This window comes from Oncorhynchus masou, chromosome 21 (assembly GCF_036934945.1).
Source record: "Oncorhynchus masou masou isolate Uvic2021 chromosome 21, UVic_Omas_1.1, whole genome shotgun sequence".
Taxonomy (NCBI): Eukaryota; Metazoa; Chordata; class Actinopteri; order Salmoniformes; family Salmonidae; genus Oncorhynchus; species Oncorhynchus masou.
In genome coordinates, this window is record NC_088232.1 from 26468744 (window position 1) to 26493265 (window position 24522).

At 41.0% G+C, this 24522-nt stretch overlaps 2 protein-coding genes across 3 annotated transcripts; one reads left to right on the plus strand and one right to left on the minus strand.

Moving 5' to 3' along the window:
- Positions 1-1920: 1920 nt before the first annotated feature.
- LOC135508020 (F-box only protein 33-like) lies at positions 1921-18411 on the minus strand. The gene is made up of 4 exons (XM_064927903.1): positions 17854-18411; positions 10631-10741; positions 8981-9648; positions 1921-6385 (listed from the first exon to the last, which is right to left on the minus strand). Exons 1-4 carry the CDS (start codon positions 18279-18281, stop codon positions 6120-6122), a joined length of 1473 nt encoding a protein of 490 aa, XP_064783975.1. The 5' UTR covers positions 18282-18411; the 3' UTR covers positions 1921-6119.
- Positions 18412-22548: 4137 nt separating this feature from the next.
- LOC135508021 (protein FAM177A1-like) lies at positions 22549-24238 on the plus strand. 2 transcript variants are annotated; one of them, XM_064927905.1, is made up of 5 exons: positions 22549-22928; positions 23326-23553; positions 23637-23703; positions 23800-23897; positions 24004-24238. In XM_064927905.1, exons 2-5 carry the CDS (start codon positions 23386-23388, stop codon positions 24196-24198), a joined length of 528 nt encoding a protein of 175 aa, XP_064783977.1. In that variant the 5' UTR covers positions 22549-22928; positions 23326-23385; the 3' UTR covers positions 24199-24238. The 2 variants fall into 2 exon arrangements, with proteins under 2 accessions (XP_064783977.1, XP_064783976.1); XM_064927904.1 differs by having other exon boundaries at positions 22550-22928; positions 23377-23553.
- The last annotated feature ends 284 nt before the right edge of the window (positions 24239-24522 follow it).

Genomic DNA, 24522 nt, shown 5'->3' on the forward strand with positions numbered 1-24522 from the left:
TTACTTTTTAGCTGGGAGTTCTTGACCGTCCATAGTTTGATCATTAAATGTCAAGAAATTACAGTAGTTCGAGTTGAGGGAATATGAGATATTGTAAAAGTGTAATAAATTATGCTCAAGTGTTTAGTTGTCTTACATTTTCATAGATCAAATGAGTTAGAGGATAAGGATGGAATCACAAATTATAGAATAAATGAATGGCAGCTCACTTTTCTGCTCAAGTCGTCTTTACAAATGGCATGCCATATTGGTCTTCTTCAGGTAGAACTAACCTTTACATGACCTGAAAAGGACCGTATCAGCTGTGCCATGACACAACGTCTAGCTCTGACATGTAGTTGAAGTTTACATCCACCTTGGGCCAAATACATTTTAACTCAATTTTTCACAATTCCTGGTAAAGATTCCCTGTCTTAAGTCAATTAGGATCACCACTTTATTTTAAGAATGTGAAATGTCAGAATAGAGATTTATTTTGGCTTTTATTTCTTATCACATTCCCTGTGGGTCAGAAGTTTTACATACACTCAATTAGTATTTGGGAGCATTGCCTTTCAATTGTTTAACTTGGGTCAAATGTTTCAGGTAGCCTTCCACAAGCTTCCCACAATAAGTTGCGTGAATTTTGGCCCATTCCTCCTGACAGAGTTGGTGTAACTGAGTCAGGTTTGTAGGCCTCCTTGCTCGCACAAGCTTTTTCAGTTCTGCCCACAAATCTTCTATGGGATTGAGGTCAGGGCTTTGATGGCCATTCCAATACCTTGACTTTGTCCGTAAGCCATTTTGCCACAACTTTGAAAGTATGCTTGGGGTCATTGTCCATTTGAAGACCCATTTGCGACCAAGCTTCAACTTCCTGACTTTTTTCAATATATCCACAATTTTCCTTTCTCGTGAAGTGCACCAGTCCCTCCTGCAGCAAAACACCCCCACAACATGCTGCCACCCCCGTGCTTCACAGTTGGGATAGTTTTTTTTCGGGTTGCAAGCATCCCCCTTTTTCCTCAAAACATAATTATGGTCATTATGGCCAAACAGTTCTATTTTTGTTTCGTCAGACCAGAGAACATTTCTCCAAAAAGTACAATCTTTGTCCCCATGTGCGGTTGCAAACCATAGTCTGACTTTTTTATGGTGGTTTTGGAGCCGTGGCTTCTTCCTTGCTGAGCGGCCTTTCAGGTTATGTCGATATAGACACTTTTGTAGCTGTTTCCTCCAGTATCTTCACAAGGTCCTTTGCTGTTGTTCTGGGATTGATTTGCACTTTTCGCACCAAAGTACGTTCATCTCTAGGGGACAGAACACGTTTCCTCCCTGAGCAGTATGACAGCTGTGTGGTACCTTCAGGCGTTTAGAAATTGCTCCCAAGGATGAACCAGACTTGTGGAGATCTACAATCTTGGCTGATTTCTTTTGATGATCCCATGATGTCAAGCAGAGGCACTGAGTTTGAAGGTAGGCCCTGAACTACAGCCACAGCTACACCTCCAATTGACTCAGACCAATTGACATTTATCAGGAGCTTCTAAAGCCATTACAATTCTGAAAATTTCCAAGCTGTTTAAAGGCACAGTCAGCTTAGTGTATGTAAACTTCAGACCCACTAGAATTGTGATACAGTGAATTATAAGTGAAATAATGTCAAACAATATTTGGGAAAATTACTTGTGTCATGTAAAGTTGATGTCCTAACCGAATTGCCGAAACTATAGTTTGTTCATTTATGGAGTGGTTAAAAGAAATTTAGATAAGAGTTAACGACTCCAACCTACGTGTATGTAAACCTTCGAGTTCAACTGTACCTGTACACTGGGTTAATGGGAAGTAAAATTACACCAAAGGTAAAGCACTGCCATAAACTAGGATCAGCACAGGATTATTGTAATTCAAATTAAGCCACCATGAATAACAAAGACCATGTTTGTGTTTAATGCTTTTATTCACTGGTTTAAAAAGAACCATTCAACAGGTTTACACAATGTCACTTAGGCTATTTCCTTCTTTAATCTTGCATCACTTTTTCGAATCAAAATTCTCTACACTTGACATTTTCACACCTGCACCAGTGGAGTTCCCATTTGCAGATGTACCGTACATATCCAATGCTATGCGTTCACTTGAGACAAAGTTGACAGAAAACACCTGTCCAAATATTTCAACATTTAGCAAAAATGGTAAAACCATCTTAAAGCTTACAAATATTCATAAATGTGTTGCATAAGAGTATACATTATGTATTGATATACAAATACGCAGTTATTTTCTTCCCCGAAAGCTTATAAGGACACAGCCTTGGTGTTAGCACTGCTAGTGCCCCATGGTGGCCACTTGTAATGCATGACTTATTTTGCAATAAAATATCCTGATTTTAAACAAATGCACAACATTCATACCACTTAAAACTGGGGCCTGCTGGCCAGTCTCATAGAGACCATGTCTGTAACCCACGGTAGCCTTTGAAACAGAGTTTGGCTTCCAAAGAATCAAGATCTTAAAACAATCACATTGTTATTTCCATTTGTAAGTGACAGAAAAATAAAAGCCACTGGATTATATGCGTTTGACTTGGCTGTAATGCAAGCCAGCCATTAAGAGATGTGACATGTTTAAGTTCACCTCCCTCCTGACCCCCACAACAGTGAACTTGTAATATGATAGTGGTGCTGGTTTTTAATAATGGAATAAAACAAAACAGAATTCTCCTCACTCAGGTCTCTTGACGTCAAGCGTTTACGCTCTTAAGGCTGGTATGTCATTTAGCTGTAGCTTCTGCAGCACAATGAGGTTCTACAGGTAACAGTTAACTCTCAGATGGACCTGCCCTCAAGCAGCTCACTGTCGCTATATAGGTTCCTCCTTTTCAACAAGAGAGATGTGGATTGTGATGACATTTTTTATGCTAAGAAAAAAAAAGGGAACCAACTGATTTGTAAGCTGTAATAACCCAAATGGTATGTTTCTCCAGAGTATAAAAAGAAAAGACCTCCACTGCTAAGCCTTTTAACATGCAGAGTGAGACTGGCCTACACAACCACTTCTATAGGACTTCACACAGCAAACCATTTTTTCATCAAAGACCAATTGTGCATCATTTACTCTAATTTACTCCAATTACCCCTAAAAAAATATTTAAATGTATAAAAAAAAATGTTTTTTTAAATTCAGACATTTGCCCATTTTGTTGGTTTTTAACTCCCCAGTGGAATGTTCCTTACGTCTCATAGCAACATACAGGGCTGAAAGAATCAACCAAATTTGATTTTATCTATACTTAAATGACATTCACTTTTCACAATGAAACTGGTGAGCAAGAGCTCTGTTGTTGAAAACAGAGAGAGAGAGCTCTGTTGTTGATCAAGCCACAGCACAGCTGTGCACCACGTGGTCCATCTTCACCCCATATTCAGTAGGTATATTTCTAGTAGTATTTGTGGAGGAGCAGTCATAGTAGTACATTTTGGCTGATCAACTGTCGTTTCACACAGTTATCTTTGGCAGCCGATGCAGACACGCTGACAGACGTTTTGTTTATTCCAGTGACTTGTTGGAAAAAAGATTCTTCTTAATTTTCTTAATTTATTTTTTAGGCATGGAACACCTCTCCTCAACTGACAGTAACCATGAGAAAGGCTGTTTCCTGCTCACTGGTGAGAAAGGGGTACACCATGCTTTACTTCAAGCACACCATATGGATAATTCTTTGATGTATGCACTTCTGAAACTTTACACACACAAAAAAAAAAAGTGGAAATAAAATATGCTTTAACGGTAGTCAAATGCTGTACTAGACAATGAATGGTGAACTGGAAACGAACACACAAAAACAAAAAACTGAGCGAAAGCTACACTGGATTTAGGCACAGCATTAGGATGTTTTACACATTGTAACAATTGACTGGCATTTGTCATCCTCTAAAAAGGTCTTACACTACCCCTGTTCAGCACAAACAACTCCAAATATAGAATATTATCTACATCCTCTGGTGTGGTACTAAAAACAAAAAAACGTAAGAATCCCTCTGTTAACATGTATATTATTTCAATATTCCTTTATCACTTCTCATGCATCAACGGTCAATAGACTAAGTTTAACCCAAGTGGAACCTTGCATGCAGGCTCATATCTTACTGCCACAACTAAACAGGTTAGTAGTGGATCCCATAGGCTGATCGTTACATTGTTTGTATCATGGATCACACACACACACACACACACACACACACCTTGCCATCCGATGCCAGCTGTTTCTAGGCAAACTTATTTTTTCCTCAATATACAGAACTCTGCATACTGCATTTCTCTTCCTTGACTAAAATGGCTGGCTTTGGTAGTACCAACGAAAGTTATGGGCACGGAGGAACACAACAAATAGTAATAGCCGACCGACAGCTTCACAAATCACACAAGATCAAGAGAAACCTACACTCCTCTTTTCCGGAATGCTCCAACATCTCAGCAGCACAGAACAACCACAGGTCACCTATTCCAAGCCCCACACTACTGCGTTATCAGTCAAGACTGGCTCCCGAAGCTTTACAAGCAACAACAAAAAGATATGCGTATATAAGGGGAATTCTGGATAGCAGACAACTTTACACATTAAGGTTGTTAGCTTCATATTTACATTCTACCACTGAGCAATCAACCACAGATTCCCTCTACTACTGAGCTCTAAAACGACAGAAAACGCCATTAAAAGTATTTTCACAGACGCACATCGAGGATGTTAACCTTTTTAAAAGTTAAGAGGATACGAGAAGGCGCGTCTAGAAAAATAAAACCGCGTAGTGTTGGAAGAGCTCTTTCCACAGTATTAGTATACAGTATTCAGTCACACCACCATGCACACTGGCCCGCAGATCAACAGAAAGCTTTTTATTAAAAGAAAGCCTTCAAATGGACAAATTTACTGAAAGTGAAAAAATCCTGAGATTTGGAACAAGCAAGCAAATGCTTCCCTCCATCCAACGTTCAGCTGGTAAACACTGTGGCCCTGGAGTCAGCGAACATAGCTGTGAACAAGAGAAACATGTGCAAGGAGTAGCTTTTTGCCATTCTTTAAACACCTTAATCTTAAAACAAATGTACGACTAAGTTTGTTTACCCCATGGTAAAAAAGGGGCAGATTGGATGGCAAAAACTACTGATACTAGAAAACAAGGGGTTTTCCAAGGCAAATGTGAAGAAAAGAAAACTGCATTAGACTGAGAGACTAGCTGATTGTTTCATAGTATATACATCCTCATCATCACCATCTTCATAGAATCATGTTTTGCCCACCTGAGACAGAGGATTTTTCTGAGCGCAAACTGCAGCGTATGACTCGCAACGCTAACCCCTGACTTAAGTACTGCAGCAGAACGTAGGAAACTCAGTGTCAGTGTGGAAACCTATCATATCCCACCTCTGGGTTGAGAAGAACCAGCAGGATCTTAGTCCCGTAACATAGCAACAATATCATCTCCAAAACACAAAAGTAAAGAGCAGACAGGATCTTGCTGGGCTGAGGGGGGGGCCTAACCACACACTCCATCAGCACGGTCCCTCCTTCTGCCGGAAGACTACTAGACTAATCTCCCGTAAAAAAAATGTGCACGAACAAGAACACAGGATTCCATCATTGCAAAAAGCCAAGGTGGATTAACTGATAACTCCGCACTTGCTGACAGACAAAACACAAAGCAAAAAATAAAACTTATAATACAATACAACTAAGCTAGCTGTGTAGAAAAGCCCCCTTGCAACACCAACCTCTCATTTAGCTACTAAACAATTATTCGACTATACTCTCCTAATCATAAGCAGGATATATATAGATATATAGAGCTAATACTGATAAACACGGCACAAAGGATGCTAGAGAAGAAAATAAAATATATGTAAATGAGATGATCTAATCACCTTATAGGTCCCAAGACAAACACTGAGCATGTGCAGCAGGCAAGACCAGACCAGGGTTGTGTTCATTAGGTCATTCAATGGAAAACTTTTTGTAACAGAAAATTTGCATTGCTTATTGGTGAAGTGGGGTCCCTCTTGTTTAGGTCTGGTTTTATTTTGTTTGATGCCTAATGAACACGACCCAGATGGCTGCCCGGTCTGGCGGCTGCAGCACTAGCCTACATGCCCAAGCTGAAGCTCTGCATCTCCCTGTGGAAGTGCTGGGTGGGCTCGCTGAGGACCAGGTTGGAGTCCATAGAAGGGCGCCAGACGCGCCCCAGGCCCAGCGACACCTCCTTCACCAGGTTGTGGACGGGGTCACCCTCCATGAAGACCCTCTGGTCCGGGTCGAAGTCAATGCTCTCCTCGGACACAGCCAGGACCTTGAGGCTGGAGCCACGCAGACGGGAGATGGCCACCAGGTTGTGGGACCACACAGTGTAGCCTGTGGTGTTCAGACAGAGGAGAATCACATTGAATGCCACTGTAGAAAGAACATACTGGATACTGAATGTAAAACAATTCCATTTGATTTGTGCTATACATATCAACATGCTGCCAATATGACCTCTACAACACACACACACACACAAGACATTAGGGCTGTTCCCTAAAATGTATTAGTCGACCAAGATACTGTTCTTTCAACCAATCGATAGGTCAGTTTTAAAACATTAATTTTTCCATATACTGACACATCCTATGAGTTTTAATCAAATCAACTATATGCACTGAGCTTGTCGGATGCTTTAAGCAAACCATTTGTTGAAATAATTAAAAGACAAAAGGACTAGAGGGAGTTTGACCGCAATTGATTTGATTGTACCGGACCTGGCTCAGACATGCTGCACTGTGTATTAAAATTAAAAATAAAAAAATATATAAAAAAAAGACAGCGAGTGACTGACTGGCTCCCGTTGTCTCGCTCTCCTCACTGCTGAATCGACACCACAGAACATCAGTGTATCGCGCTGTCCATGTTGCAGAAGCTGCAACATAATTTCTCATTTCTGACTGAAAAATTGTGTTACCGAAATCCCTAATTTGTTTAGGAAAAATATTCCTTATTCCCTCCACCCTTGCTCTCTCTACGTAACCAATACCGCCTGACCTACACCATATCATAACATCAATAAATTGGTTAGAAACTCTGAACACCCTAACAGCAAATCGGATGCAGAGGACTGACAAGTAAACTCGAAATGGGATAATGAATAGTTGCTGCTTACTGGTAAAGGGGAATTTGGATGTGTGGAATAAATGACTACTTGTGGAAAATACTAAAGATCAAGAAAAATGAGGTAAGGAGCAAGTGCTGCGTGCATATTATGTGTGCCAAACAGGTGCTGTTAGATTACAATATAATTTCTCTGACCGTTTGGAACAATGTAAACTACACAAAATAAATTATAAGTGGACCAAAGACTTGATTGAAAATTCTTAACTTAAATGCTTGATTGCATTTCAAATCATGAATGACTGTGATGACATGAATTAATAAATGATTGATTCATGCAGTAGCCTATTTACAGTGCCCTTGACTTTATCCCCCGTTACGTTAGTCGTATTCTAAAACATATTAAATAAAAAAATTTGCTCGGGAATCTACTCACAATACCCCAAAAAGACAAAGCGAAAACAGGTTTTTTGAAATGTTTGCTGCCCCCCTCCCCAAAAACAAAACACCTTATTTACGTAAGTATTCAGACCCTTTGTCATACACCTGTTTATATAAAGGTCCCACAGTTGAAAGCGGAGCTCAATTTCAAGTCTAATTATGTAAATAAGCCATCTGTTTTTTATTTTTAATACATTTGCAAACACTTCTAAAAACCTGTTTTCACTTTTTCATTATGGGGTAGTGTGTAGCTTGATGAGGAAAATGTTATATTGAATCAATTTCAGAATAAGGCTGTAACGTAACAAAATGTGGAAAAAGTCAAGTGGTCTGAAAACTTTCCGAATGCACTGTAAGCACTGAAATATAGGCCCAAGTTATGGTATTTATATTAGACCTACATCTCAATGGTGGTTATACAAGGCTGCTATACTCAGCCGACTAATGAGAATTAAATTACTTATTACCATCATTATAATAATAACAATAAGAAGGAGATCAAGGAAAAAGGGCCAATTGTGCGCTCCCCTATGGGACTCCCGGTCTCAGCCGGTTGTGACACAGCCTGGGATCAAACCTGGGTCTGTAGTGACGCCTCAAGCACAGCAATGCAGTGCCTTAGACCACTGCACCAGTTGGGAGGCTTATGGATGATTCATAAAGTCAGGCACAATTTTCTTGGACACATAAGGCAAAGTCTGTTTTCTCATCTCTCCGAACTTCACTGCTTCCTCCACAGCATTGTTCAACACCATACTGGTTAACTATTACGCACTTAGCAACATGGTCTAGTAAAAGGTACCAATTCAACAGTGTACTGGTGCGTTTCAGAACTGAGGACAGTGACTACTATCCAAAGTGTGAGAGGGCGCAGTTGTTAAAAATGTTTGATTTGTATTGCACCATTGTTCTTACATAAAATAACCATATACATTTTCAGTAGCACATTCACAATGGATCAGTCCACTCAGACAGATGTCTTGTACACCATGATGTTTTTGTTGTTATTGCTACTTGGTCGACCAACAGCCTATCGCCCAAAACAATCAACCAGTCGACTAAATGGGGTCAGCCCTACTAGACAATTTATTTTACCTTTATTTAACTAGGCAAGTCAGTTAAGAACAAATTATTATTTTCAATGACAGCCTAGGAACAGTGGGTTAACTGCCTTGTTCAGGGGCAGAACAACACATTTTTACCTTGTCAGCTCGGGGAATCGATCTAGCAACCTTTCGGTTACTCTCTAACCACCTGCCGCCCCACATAAAACAGTACTCCCAGAAATAACCAGTAATAAATATTTCTATCAGAACATCTTGTAGAACCCATACCACTGGAAATCAATCATTGCCATTCAAATGTTAGGCTACACTAAAAGAGTGGTGAGCTATGTAATGCTAACATCTGGGCCAGGCTCACCGTGGATGACCAATACAGAGAGGTGTACGCAGCGCCAGGCCAGTAGGACCAGTGGGTCCTCGTTTCGGTTGATGCCAAGGTCAGGGAAGCCGGTGTCATCCCTCATCAGGATGAAGTGGCTCAGGGTCTTGTTGTACTGCTGGGCAATGAGCTCCAGGGTTCCATCTGTGACCAAGGTGGAGTAGCTGTCCAGGTGGATCCTCTCCAGGGGCAGGCTTGGTTTTAGCACCCTCAGCAGGTCCTGGCTGCACACATCCAGTGCCATCACGTAAACCCGCAGGTTAGCGCTGCGTTGGACCAGGGCCTTCCAGTCGTCCTCACTGGCGGTGCCATCGAGCGGCTTAGCCTCCAGAGCAGCGCCGTTGAGCATCAGGGAGAGGCGGTGTAGAGGAGCACGGTCTCCTCTAGCCAGTAGGTGGCTCAACTCAGAGGTGAAGTCACAGAAGTCGAGGGCCAGGGAACGCAGGTGGACCAGCCGCTCCAGCTCCACAGGTGAGACCAGGCAAGGCAGCTGGTTATCCAGCAAGCCGAGGTGCTCCAGGGAGCCTGCGCTGGGGTTGGACAGAGAGGCCAGGGAGCATGGGGTCACCACGCCCTGCATGAAGGCGGAGGACAGCCACTTTATCTTCCTGCTGTTAGACAGAACCTCTAGTAACAGCTGTTGGATCCTACCCCGGCCCAAAGGAAAACACAGAAAGTTTGAAAACTTTAGCCATTTTTTCCTCTGTTCCATTTCTGCAAATAAAGACCTACTCACTGACAATTAATAGATTTAAAAAAACTGTATGGGCAGAACAGAGATCCTATTAAATGACCTATTTGTGTTCTATGTAATTATATGAGGCAGAATTTCAACAGAGGACAGTTTGAGTGTATTTTATTTTTACAGGGACAGTGCATATTAATCAACGTTTCAGTAAAAGTGCCAGTTTAAGCCAGCCAGCTAATTTTCAACCGCAGTCCCTGGGCAGGTTATTAAAAACAATTACAATATAGACAATCATTGAGCAGTGAGCACACGCAGTACACCGTACAAGCAAGACATAGCATACAGACAGAGCAAAATAGAACAAAAAGCAGCAAGACAAAATTCATAAAAGCAACAAAGTGTTTCCACACCTCACAAGCTACAGACAACATGGAAAGCGGCAATACACAGCTAGGTATTATGTTCACAAATCTGATTGACATTTAGCCATGTCTTCATGCATTTTGTGAAAGTGTGATATGTGGTGCAGTTGTGTCTCTCTGATGGCAGTGTATTCCAGACATGGGAAGCTCTCACAGAGAAAGCGGATTTACCAAAGGTGCTTTACCTTAAGGGAACTATACTGTTTGTACTGTGATTTTGAATGATTGTGAACCTAAGTATTTTGCTGTGTGACATCGAAGAAAAAAAATCAGGATCCTAGCTTTATTAATTCAAATAATTTTCATTGTGTCTCTAAATGTCTTTATGTGTGACGACATTTTTCAATTTAAGAAAAGTAAGTGTAGAGCCATGCTGTATGCCCTTTTGCTGTATGCCCTTTTGCTGTATGCCCTTTTGCTGTATGCCCTTTTGCTGTATGCCCTTTTGCTGTATGCCCTTTTGCTGTATGCCCTTTTGTCGCCCTGGGCAAGATGTAGCCTTGCCTAAAAGCTACTCACTCTTTGATTTTCTTGCCTCCTGGGTCAACCTGCTGTAGATAGGCACTTTCCAGAATGCCCTCATCCTGAAGAATGCAGGTATCCCCATACAGACTCAGCTTCTGGAGATTTCTGAGAGAAGGAGCCGAGAGAGAGGGGGGGCCGAGAAGAGAGAGATATGAGCTTTAGTCAAAACCAGACACAAATCAGCCATAGTGGAGGTCAGTGAATGTTCTAATTGTGGTCTGCAACAAACACAATCAAACAGCATACATGTCCTCACCAATTTGCCATAAGGCCTCTGACAATAAATACCTTTCAACATCACACACTGGTGTCCACCACAAACCTAGCGGCTAGACACCACAAACATGGCGGACTAAATTCCACTCCATGGTGACTTCTTTCACCATTGAACGGAGTTTGGTTCACTACAACAAACCCAGCTTCCAGCATTTGATTTAGCCACTAAATCTCTCGAACGCTCTTAAACAAGTGTGTTGTAATTGAATGAACGCTGGAATTAATTATCAACAAAGAAATGCCTCAAGACACCTTTATGCCATCTCTGTGGCAGTGGAAGTGTAACTTTTCAGGACACAAATGTCCAAAAGATATTAGCATATTGAAAGTACATGTTTGAAAAGGCAGAGTTGCATATCACCAGGGTTGGGGAGTAACGGATAACATGTAGTCAGTTACATGAAAGTGATTACAAAAAAAACGAACTGTCATCAGTTTCTAGCAAAAATATTGTAATCTGGTTACAGACACTTTTGAAAAACTAGATTACTTTAATGATTACTTTTAAATTCAGAAAGGATGTTTGCGGGAAAACAAAATCTTTGACACTTCTGTTCATTGAAATGAGTGCACGATTAAATGTATTCAACGTGTGTGAGTCTGGCCGTAAGTCAGAGACCACTATGATGACAAACCCAAATGTGCTTGATGGATCGTGGGAAAACAGCAGGAATATACTTTTGTAGGCTGCAGTCCAAGCTATGCCATCCAATGGTGTGACTGCTGTCAGCATCTAAAGATTATCCAACTTGAATACATGCATGGAGGTGAGGATGACAGCAGAGGTGTAGTGTATGATGATACGGATATCACTTATTAATAAATACATAGCAGCAGTGTGATTCACAATCACACTTGTGAGGCTTCTGAAAAACAGACAAGTACATTAGTGGGTCTAGTTTGTGAAACAGACGCCCCCACAAGTCTCCAACTGACAGCTTCATTAAATAATACCGGCAAAACACCAGTCTCACTGTCAACAGTGAAGAGGTGACTCCGGGATGCTGGCCTTCTAGGCAGAGTTCTTCTGTCCAGTGTGCGTTCTTTTGCCCATCTTAATCTTTTATTTTTATTGGCTAGTCTAAAATATGGCTTTTCCTAGGCAACTCTGCCTACAAGGCCAGCATCCTGGAGTCACCTCTTCACTGTTGATGTTGAGACTGGTGTTTTGCAGGGTACTATTGAATGAAGTTGCCAGTTGAGGACTTGAGGCGTCTGTCTAGTTTGAGAAACATGCTAATGTACTTGTCCTCTTGCTCAGTTGTGCACCGGGGCCACCCACTCTTTCTATTCTGGTTAGAGCCAGTTTGCGCTGTTCTGTGAAGGGAGTAGTACACAGCGTTGTATGAGATCTTCAGTTTCTTGGCAATACCTCGCATGAAATAGCTTTCATTTCTCAGAACAAGAATAGACTGACGAGTTTCAGAAGAAAGTTAATTGTTTCTGGCCATTTTGAGCCTGTAATCGAACCCACAAATGCTGATGCTCCAGATACTCAACTAGTCTAAAGGCCAGCTTTATTGCTTCTTTAATCAGAACAACAGTTTCAGCTGTGCTAACATAATTGCAAAATGATAATGATCAATTAGCCTTTTAAAATTATAAACTTGGATTTGCTAACACAACATGCCATTGGAACACAGGAGTGATGGTTGCTGATAATGGGCCTCTTTACGCCTATCAGCCGTTTCCAGCTACAATAGTCATTTACAACATTAACAATGTCTACACTGTATTTCTGATCAATTTGATGTTATTTTAATGGACAACATTTTTGCTTTTCTTTCAAAAACAAGGACATTTCTAAGTGACCCCAAACTTTTGAATGGTAGTGTGTGTGTACGTCAAAAGTTGAACACCCCCTCATTTAAGGGTTTTTCTTTATTTTTACTATAAAAACTATGAAATAACACATATGGAATCATGTATTAACTAGGGATGCACCAATATGACATTTTTGTCCCGATACCGATATTTTCCTTGCCAAAACACCCGATACTGATAAACGATATTGAACATTTGGGTGGCATTTTAAACATTCTTGTACAGTTAAATAGTTGAAAACACACACAAAGAAGTTATTTTGTTGGCATTTACGTATGTCCCAATTACCAGTAAAACATAATCAAAACTAGAGGTCGGACGATTAATCAGAATGGCCGATTAATTAGGGCCGATTAAGTTTTTATAACAAATCGGAAATTTTTGGGCGCCGATTTGCCATTTTTTTTATACCTTTATTTAACTAGGCAAGTCAGTTAAAGAACACATTCTTATTTTCAATGACGGCCTAGGAACGGTGGGTTAAAACCTTTTGTAACTAGGGGGCAGAATTTTCATTTTTGGATAAAAAAAAACGTTCCCGTTTTAAAACGAGATATTTTGTCACGACAAGATGCTCGACTATGCATATAATTGACAACTTTGGATAGAAAACACTGATGTTTCCAAAACTGCAAAGATGGTCTGTGAGTGCAACAGAACTGATGTTACAGGCGAAACCCAGATAAAAATCCAACCAGGAAGTGCCCCATATTTTGAAAGCCCTGCATGCCAATGACACCTTATATGGCTGTGAATGGGCTAAGAATGAGCTTACGCTTTCTACGTATTCCCCAAGGTGTCTACAGCATTGTGACGTCTTTTTACGCATTTATGTTGAAGAATAGCCGTAAAGGACCACATCAAGTGGTCACATGATGGCTCCCGCAGAAAATCTTGCGTAAAGTACTGAGGTAGCCATTATTCCAATCGCTTCTAATGAGAAACCAATTGTCCCGGCGGATATATTATTGAATAGATGTGAAAAACACCTTGAGGATTGATTCTAAACAACGTTTGCCATGTTTCTGTCGATATTATGGAGCTAATTTGGAAAACAGTTTGGCGTTTGTAGTGACCATTTTCCGGTCGATTTCTCAGCCAAACGTGAAGAACAAACGGAGCTATTTTGCCTACAAAAATAATCTTTTTGGAAAAAAGGAACATTTGCTTTCTAACTGGGAGTCTCCTAAGTGAAAACATCCAAAGTTCTTCAAAGGTAAATTATTTAATTTGATTGCTTTTCTTATTTTCGTGAAAATGTTGCCTGCTGCTAGCAGAGCCTAGCATAGCATTATGGCCCTCGCTACATATTCGTCGCCAGACCCACTGGCTCCAGGTCTACAAGTCCATGCTAGGTAAAGCTCCGCCTTATCTCAGTTCACTGGTCACGATGGCAACACCCACCCGTAGCACACGCTCCAGCAGGTGTATCTCAGTGATCATCCCTAAAGCCAACACCTCATTTGGCCGCCTTTTGTTCCAGTTCTCTGCTGCCTGTGACTGGAACGAATTGCAAAAATCACTTTTATCTCCCTCACCAACTTTAAACATCTGCTATCTGAGCAGCTAACCGATCGCTGCAGCTGTAAATAGTTTATCGGTAAATAGCCCGCCCAATTTACCTACCTCATCCCCATACTGTTTATATTTATTTACTTTTCTGCTCATTTGCACACCAGTATCTCTACCTGTACATGACCATCTGATCATTTATCACTCCAGTGTTAATCTGCAAAATTGTAATTATTCGCCTACCTCCTCATGCCTTTTGCACACAATGTATATAGACTCTTTTTTTCTACTGTGTTATTGACTTGTTAATTGTTTACTCCATGAGTAACTGTTGTTGTCTGTTCACACTGCTATGCTTTATCTTGGCCAGGTCGCAGTTGTAAATGAGAACTTGTTCTCAACTAGCCTACTTGGTTAAATAAAGTTGAAAAAAATAATAATTGCATTATTTAAACCAAATTGAACATGTTTCATTATTTACTTTAGGCTAAATTGATTTTATTGATGTATTATATTAAGGTAAAATAAGTTCATTCAATATTGTTGTATTTGTCATCATTACAAAAATATATATAAAAAAAATAATAAAATAGGCCGATTAATCGGTATCGGCTTTTTTGGTCCTCCAATAATCGGGATCAGCGTTGAAAAATCATAATCGGTCGACCTCTAATCTAAACCTATTTATTTCATTTATTGCTGGGCCATTTCGTTGTTCATTTGTTCAGTCGTTTTATTCTCCAGGATTTCATCATACATGTCAAGCAATGAAGTTTCAGCTCCGTCTGTCCGTGGCCTCTCTTTCTCGGTGCGCACTGTCACCACGTCCGTTTCCATCTTGTCCAGCTGTGTAACATTTCACGTAAACCCTGTTTCTTGTCTGCATTGAAGTAGCGGTCCTTTTACCTAGCATCGAGAAGGGTGTGACACAGTAAAGAGGCTCAGAGAGACTGCCACCGAAGAGCTTGTTCACAGCCTCTAGTAGAGTACTTTAGCAAGTTTTAACCCCACGGTCTGTGTTGGCAGTTTTGTTGAGCAGGCATTTCAATGCCATGACAGAGGGTATCACGTCTGCTGCAGATGCAGTTGATGAGCTTATGTCTTGAGTCAGTTGTTTAAATGGCGCTAGGAGTGTGTTCATGTTTCCAAGTTTCAAACATGTTCTCAAATGCCATTGAAATGGCAGCAGCGGAATGAGAACCAGCATATTCTTGAGCATGCAATGCAGCTTTCCTCAGTACGAAATCCTTGTCGACCCACTGTGCTGTCAGACTGAGCGCGCTCATGGGGCTGACATAGCTGGTCCAACTGTCCGTCGTCGAAGCTAATAGCAGTGACGCCCATAGCAAGTAGCTCATGGATGTGCGTTTCAACAAAACTATCTCCAGTAGGGCAACATCTGAAAAATAGCGCCTACTTGGTAGTGTGCACTGGGGCTCGAAGTGCTCGACCAGTCGGTGAATGCAAACATAATCTACGACAGAGAGCGATTGATTGTCAAGGGCAATGAATTCCATCATCTTGGCGTTAATGGATTTTGGCTTTGAGTTGTCTCGCTGAAATGTTCTTACTCTTTCAAATGACTGCTGGACTTGAACTTGTTTAGTTGTTAGAAGTGTTGGTTAGTTTTTTTCTGCTTTTGTTCTAAGTAACTGCTGAATGTCTGTGGGTGATGCACTTTCAAATGACTAATTAGGTTTGTGGTATTGAATGATTTCACTTTCTCCCGTCCTCGGGAAATAATAGCAGCACAAACGTTGCATATGGCCTTTCTGTTATCTTCCTTTGAAACTTCAAAATAAATCCACACAGCAGACATTGTGTGCTAGGTTAGGAATGCTGTGTTGCACGTGTAACGCTGTATTTTTCGTGGCATCATTCCACCTATGTTATATAGGTATGCACGCCAGCGTTGACATCGGTTTTGCACATTGGCGTTAAACTAGACATTGGGCCATTGCCGATGTTGGCATTTTTAGCTAATGTCGGCCGATTTCCGATATGCTTACCAATATATTGTGCATCCCTAGTAGAAACCAGAAGAGTGTTAACCAAATCAAAATATATTTTATATTTGAGATTATTCAAAGTTGCCACCCTTTACCTTGACAGCTTTGCATTCTCTCAAACAACTTCATAAGGAAGTCAACCTGGACTGCATTTCAATTAACAGGTGTGCCTTCTTAAAAGTTTTTTCCTTCTTAATGCGTTGTGACACAGTATGGGGGGTTATACAGAAGATAGCCCTATTTGGTAAAAGACCAAGTCCATATTATGGAGTCAAGTCCATATTAACAGCTCAAATAAGCAGAGCGAAACGACAGTCCATCATTAATTTAAGACATGAAGGTCTGTCAATACGGAACATTTCAGGAACTTTGAAAGTTTCTTCAAGTGCAGTCGCAAAAACCATCCAGCACTTTGATGGTTCTACAGCTGCACCATCAAGAGCATCCTGACTAAGAAGAGACTTGTTTGGGCCAAGAAACACACGCAATGGACATTAGACTGGTGGAAATTTGTCCTTTGCTCTGAAGTCCAAATTGGAGATTGTTGGTTCTAACTGCCGTGTCTTTGTGAGATGCAGTGTGGTTGAACAGATGATCTCTGCATGTGTATTTCCCAATGTAAAGCATGGAGGAAGTGGTGTGATGGTGTGGGGGTGTTTGCTGGTGATACTGTCAATGTTTTATGTAGAATTCAAGGCACACTTAACCAGCATGGATACCACAGCATTCTGTAGCGATACGCCATCCCATCTGGTTTGGGCTTAGTGGGACTATCATTTGTTTTTCAACAGGACAATGACCCAACATACCTCCAGGCTGTGTAAGGGCTAAATAGGAGGCTCAAGGAGCAGAGTGATTTAGTGCTGCATCAGATGACCTGGCTTCCACAATCCCCCAACCTCAACCAAATTGAGATGGTTTGGGATGAGTTGGACCGCAGAGTGAAGGAAAATCAGCCAACAAGTTCTCAGCATATGTGGGAACTCCTTCAAGACTGTTGTAAAAACATTCCAGTTGAAGCTGGTTGAGAGAATGCCAAGAGTATGCAAAGCTGTCATCAAGGCTAAGGGTGGCTGCTTTGAAGAATCTCAAATATATTTAGATTTGTTTAACACTTTTGGTTACTACATGATTCCATATGTGTTATTTCATAGTTTAGATGTCTTCACTATTATTCTACAATATAGAACATAGTAAAAAATAAAAAAACCTTGAATGAGTAGGTGTTAACTTTTTACCAGTAGTGTATATCCATTGATTATTGAAGAATATAACTTCAAATGTCATTTAAAAAAACTCCTTGCAACATTCTTTGCGAAACAAGCAGAAAAACAGATTTCAAACTGACATGCCTTCTCCAAGTAGTTAGATTGTATCTAAAACAGACTGAAAACCACACAAGCAGTATAACGTTAAGCAGAAATCGGTAGAGTAACGACATGACCTGATTACGTAATGATAGTTTGATTATAGCTAGGCTAGCTACTTAACGTTAGCTGACTACGACCCAACAAACACTCAAATTGACACGTATGGAGTTGCTGACTCCATTTACAATAAACATGTATTGAATAATTGTAGTAACTATCCAACTACCTGTTGTTTCGAATACATCTGAGCACACACAACACCTGTTCCAAATAGGTGATCCTTGCGTCTTTCCAGCGATCGAGCAATTGAGGGTCGCGTTCTACAGGTTCTATCCTGCCCTCCACTCCGTTCAGTGGGCTTAGATATCCGTCCACAGGGGCAACCTCGAGATGTAGCTCGCGCACGAAGGCGCCAAACTTCCTCATTAGAAATTCTAATCTTGGGGTCTGTTCGGAGCCAGAACCGCCCCAGTTTGCACCACCTCCGACACGCAACTTCAGCTCCGTCCAAAGCGATGGGTAAAACAGACACTCCCTCCAGCGAGAGCACACGGACGAGGCCCGAAGCTTGTCACGGTCGGACAAGAATGAAAATATATGGACGATAAGCTCGCTAGGTAAAGCCATGGCTCCGACACACCCGTACAAAGCCATGGCGCAGACCACTAAACGACTGTATTAATCGCGGACAGAAAGTGTACATATAACCGTTGTAGGATTGTGCGACAACAGTCCAGTTCCGGTACTCGCTCTCCGTAAAACTAAACATCCAGCAGATTTGCGTTCAATACTATTGGATCATACCATTTATGACTACGTTGGGATGAAAACAATCCTCCGCAACGTTCCACTTTTTGAAAACAGGCCGACATCATTTATGTTTAAGTTACATATTCATATGTTTGATCATAATTTATGTTTAACTTATATATGCATATGTTTGATATACTTTCATTTTCTGTAGAATATGTTGTTCATTTAATTGTCATCTGCAAATATAGTTATTATATTAAACCATTTGCAGTAGTGGTTTGGACCAATTACTTATTTTTGCCATACCTCTCAAGTGCGCAAGGGGGGGAACTTTTACTGCAGTTGAGTCCCCCACATAAGGGGACATTTTGTTGAATTCTCTGCCAACGACAAGACCACCTCGTTTTCTCTTTGCACACTCTCTTTACCGTTATAGTGTAGGATACCATATTATTGACCTAACTAGCACAGCCAATGCTGTAGAAATGTAAAAGGAATTATTTTTCAAGAGCAATATCCAATAGCAGATACCTTCATCACATTCAGGGGTATTTGATTGAATGCCATATACACATATTTGGTTGCATCCAACAATTTCTTATCTGTAAACTGATGGAATGGGAAAAAATAACCAATCAAGTCGAGGCAGGAATCATGGTGTTATTGAATGCCGAGTTTGAAATGAGAAGTGCATCATGTAGAGAAGGAGAGAGAAAAATGGCATTTTTGGGCTGGATTGCCTGTGAGATAGAGGACTGGACAACAAAAAAAAAATGAGGAAAGTGGAACATATGAGTAAATATGGAGTGGGGGATTGCACAAGCCTGCAAGAGCTGATGAGGGAGAAAATGGTGGACAAGGAAAAAAGGAGAAATGTGGAACATGTTTTGAGTGAATATGGAAAAGAGGAAGGTGAAAGTAACTCAACAGTGATTTATTGTGTTTCTTCCATCCAGAGGGAGAGGGCGCTCCGGACCATGCGATTAGGGACAAGAACTGTCTTGCTTTGCTCTTCGGAGCAGGGCGCTGTTGAAAGCCGTGATAATGGGGGTAGCATTAAGTATTGCGGAAGATCAGCTGAAATGGAAGATTCCTGGTGCCTGTGAGGCCCGCCGTTTGGTGCGATGCAGACCCAGTGGAGAGCATGGTGAAATGGAGAAGACATTGGCTGTTCTGCTGAATTTTGATGCAGTCTTTTCACAAGATCAAGTTAGGATGTGTTAGTTATCCCGTGAGAGTTTTTGTTCCTGAAAATACTACAGTGTTATAGGTGCCAAGCTTATGGTTGCTGCAGTGTGTAGGAGGGAGATTCCTAGATGTTAAGAAGTGTGCAGGAGGGCATGAGATTAAGGAATGTGTAGTATCGGTGGAAAAAGTTGTGTGTGTAAACTGTGGGGGTGCCCATGGTGCTGGAGATCGGAGGTGTCCGGTGAGAGAAAGGCAGGTTGAGGTTTCCAGGCGTCAGAGTAGTACAGAAAGTGTCATATGCTGAAGCAGTGAAGAAAGTTGTAGAGAAAGATGGGTGCAGGGTGAGAGATCCTGAGGGGTTTCCTGTGAGTAGGCAGAGACCAATAGAAAGGGATGGATGGGAATAACATGTGCTTCAGTAAGGTGGGTTTCTTAGCATTCATAGCCATGGTTGTCAACTGTACTGTAGAAATGGAACATAAGTCACATAAAATAAAGGTGGTGATGGCAGCTGCAGAGAAGTACTTAGGATTGTGAGGTTGTACTGCAGAAGATTTGCAGGGGGTGTTGAGTGGTACTGTTCTGTCCTCCCAGACCATTGGCCTAGAGTATGATTAAATATTGGAATGGGGTGGTGAGTTTTTTAGTGAGGGTTAATATTTGGCAGGGTAATGTTCCTTTTTCCCCAATTTTGTATTACCGGAAGTTAATGTAGGTAGGCCGTGACTGGCCTCACACACCAGTACAGTAGGTGGCAGTGTATTCCGGTAAAAGTTGGTTGCGATCCGCCAACCCAATACCGAAGAAGAATGGACAAAAGTAATGGTGAAGAATGGAATGAAAAAATAAGTGTCGATAATTGAAGGGGATGATAGTATATCAGACAAGGATTCGTTTCTTGTTGGGATGTGATTTTTTGAAAAGGGTGATTATCTGGGAAATCAGTTTGGCGTCTCGAAGACGGTAAATCGTAGCCTGTTAGGAAAAGTTCAATCAAATCAGTGACCTCCGTTGTGCTTGTCCCTGATTATGTCTTAGGAACAGGGCAGTGGGCCTCACAAGAATCGAGTCACCCGAAGTATCATGCTTCAAACACTGGAGTAGGGGTAGGGCACCTGTTTTTAAGGGAGTTATCTCTGGGTTGTCAATGGAAATTGAGGAAAACCTTGCGAAAGGAATCCTTTGCGACAAGAATCCCAGGTGTAGTTTGGGTGCCCTGGTTCATCTGGTGTGCGAGGTAGTGCCCGTCACTTGACCCGCATGGTGGATGGAAGAAAATTTGTCGGTTCTATTTTTTTGGAATGATGTCACCTTTTACGTTACAGCTTATTCTAAACATTTTTTTTTCTTCTCATCTATCTACACACAATACCGCATAATGACAAAGCAAAAACCTAAATACCTTATTTACACACTAATTATTCAGGCGCTTCGCAGCGGTGTCTGCTCAGTTTGGCAGCTGCGCGAGAGGTAGAGGGAGATGCCCGTTTGCTTCGCGGTTTACCAGATATTTTTCTGCTGTGTTGAAGATAACTGCAACCCACACGCTGCAGCGCTGTCGTTCAAGCCACTGACTTGTTATTCCCACTCGCCATCACGAAATGGACTCATGCAAGCCACAAGTTCTGACTGAGCTCAATCGTCATGAAACGAAAATAGTGATTAATTTGTCTCTTTCATACAAACTTTGAGAAATAACGAGGAGCGCCCACAATGTATTTTGTGTGGGGAAGTGCTTAGAAATGAGTCTCTCATAACGAACAAGTTAATAAAACGACACGACGGTAAACCCAGTGAGTTCTTTCAGAACTGGGCAGAATGCTTCAGGAAACAGTGCATCGAAAGTGGAAAGGAAGTCAACTAGCAAGGCATTGTTGTCATTTTATAACAGGTGATGATATGCAGAAATAAGGGAGTACTATCTCATAGTAGAAGATGTGAGTTTCTTTCAAACAATCCCCTGGCCTTGTAACTTTACACAGCTAATAGCTAACGTTAGCCAAAGCAAGCTAACTAGCGACTGCAACCCAAAGAAACGGTACAGATGAAGATTTTTTTTTAAATCAGACATACTGTACATTTTACTGTATAAATAATTGTTGGAAACAAGTAGATTGGAACTGTTGCAGTTAAAATACAAGTAATACCTTTTATTCTGAACTGGAATAAACTGATTGAAGCAATATGCTTTTTGAGGCAAACACTCATAACATTTCTGGGTTGCTCATCTGCAGCAGGTAGCAGTCTCCTGCCTGACTGAGAAAGCAGTAGATGTTCTGATCCAGTTTGGCACCACATACCTATGCAAGTCAGGGTTCTCAAGTACTGAAACTGTCAATGCTGAGCATGACCTCAGTGTTGCACTATCAAAAACTGAGCCCAGAATAGACCTGCTTGTTGAAAACTTCAACCAGCCACACACCTCTCATTAGGATTGTGTTTTTTCTGATCTACATCTGTGTGATGTGATCAATCAATTTATTCCAGTTCAGAATAAAACATATGTATTCTAACAGCAACAGTTCCAACCTAGACTTATCAACAATAATTTATACAGTAAGATGTACAGTAGGCCAGAATGTTTCCATCTGTGCTGTTACTTAGGGATGCACGATCAAAACGCCTGTGTGTGTGTGTTCTGTTATACATCTGTGGGATGTGATCAATCTGTTTATTCCATTTCAGAATTAAATTATTTCTTGTATTTTAACAGCAACAGTTTCAACCTAGATGGGTACATACGTGTTTTTAATGGGGGTAAATAAACATGAATATTATTTTTTTGTCTATATTGCATTTTTTGTCAAATAGGAAAAAAAATGCAGCTATACATAACTAAGCTTGTGTCACAGGAAAACACAGAATTTCTAATTTGGGTCCCAGGCTAACAAAGTTTAAAAACCCTTGAATTACAGTGATCTGTCTGAGCCCGCAAATGCGTCATCACATTCCCTAATCTGATTGGTCGAATAGGCGAGCCTTCTGATTTTGTGGCAACTCCTGATAGCCCCGCAGAGGAGAGAAGCAGTGAAGTGTAATCTCTGAGCTAATAATGGTGCGTTCAAAATAACTGGGATCTCGAAAAAAAATACGAGGATATATCATGACATCTGTGATCTTCAGGTCGGAAAGTGGGAGCTCTAGGAAGAGGCACGATTCCACATGTGAATTTAGAGTTGGATTACCGTTCAAAATATGTTTTCCACTCGGAGTTCGTTTTTTTCCTAGTTCAGTTGTCTTGAACAAACGGATGTTGGAAGTAGGACACTACCGAGTTGATTTGAACGCGGCATAAGAACGGCGTCGCTGTATCTCTCTAATGTCATCATCTCTTTGGGGCAAGCTATGGACACTGAAAAGGTGTGATTATTCAAATGGTATACCTGTTCTCGTGAGCTTAGCCAACAAAAAAACTATTGTGTGTGTGTTTTATTTTAGCTAGCTATCTACTTCGTTGTACTGTAACGTTAGCTACTAGCCAGCTGCTGAGGCTATCTAGCTAGTAGCAAGCTGTCTCGAACAGGAATTCGTTCATAATTGTATATTTATACGACATGCGTAGCGAGCTACCATAGTAACAACCACTAGCACTCTGTCATTTGCTGCGGTACGAATTAAACACTCACAGAAACTGCTTGAATAAAAATGCTGCGTTGGAATGTTTTCATTCAAATGTGTGACAAATGTCAACAACCATAATGTAGCTGCTATTATTTCTAATAGTTAAATTATGATGGTAAAATTCTGTTTCTACCAGCTGTATGTAACCAAACACGTCTGGAGAATGAACTGTTATGATGATTGACAGAGCTCCAATATGGTGAAGGAGTTTGAGAGTGTGGAGCTGGGAGACATGCGGATGAAAAAGCAGAAGGTGCCCCGTAGAACGATTTACTTTGCCAGTGGCGAGACCATGGAGGAATACAGCACAGATGAAGATGAGGAAGTGCAAGTTTCTATCGCTGTTAAGACCTCAGCTGACCCGGTTGGTTTCTCTGGACTTTACTCCATGACATGCACTTGAATATAATATAACTTTTTTCTTATTGTGTCATGTTTTTGATACAGAGCAAGTTGAATTGGGGTCCATACTTTTGGTTTTACATGTGGAGAGTGGCAACCTCCACTATTTCAGGTAAATGTGGGATTTTGTATACTACACTCTAAAGATAAACATGTATTGAATATTCTGTTTGTTAGTAATACTGTGCCTTGTGCTTTTTACTTTCAGTTTGTGACTATCTTGGGGAGAGAATGGCCTCATTGTTCGGAATTACCTCACCCAAGTACCAGTATGCTATTGACGAGTACTACAGAATGAAAAAGGAGGTACGTTGTTGTCTTGTCTTTGTGGAAAGCATCTATTTACAGACCTTGGAATGCTTCATTACTCCTTTGTTACATCCTTGCTTCTCATTCATGTTGTGACTGACAGGAGGAGGAGGAGGAGGAGGAGAACCGGCTGTCTGAGGAGGCAGAACGTAATTTTGAAGAGGAGCACAACCAGGAGATCCAGCAGCCAGCCATGGAGCAGCCGGAGGGCAAAGCCTCCTTTGTCAATGTCAGCTTCGAGCTGGATCAAGATCCCACACCTGATGCCAACAGATTTCCTGCCCCCATCCCCACCTAACAGTTCAATTAAATAGGTGTTTCCATTTCTCATTTCACGATGTAGGCTCCTCAGACTTTTTTTTGTTGCTATAGCATAGAATTCTTATTTTTATCATGTTGATTTAATGTATCCTCATCATTTTTATTTTCTGTAGTGTAGTTTTCTTATCTTTGCCTAAATGATCATGTTCTATGTAAGTCAGATAAAAAAAAGTATATATATATATATATAGTTCCTGCTTTGTAAATATGCATGAACTTTTGTGTGCAATGAACATTGCTGTGCTGTGTGTCAGTGACAATGAATGAGCACACGGATGATATCTGATGCTGTTTAGCTATT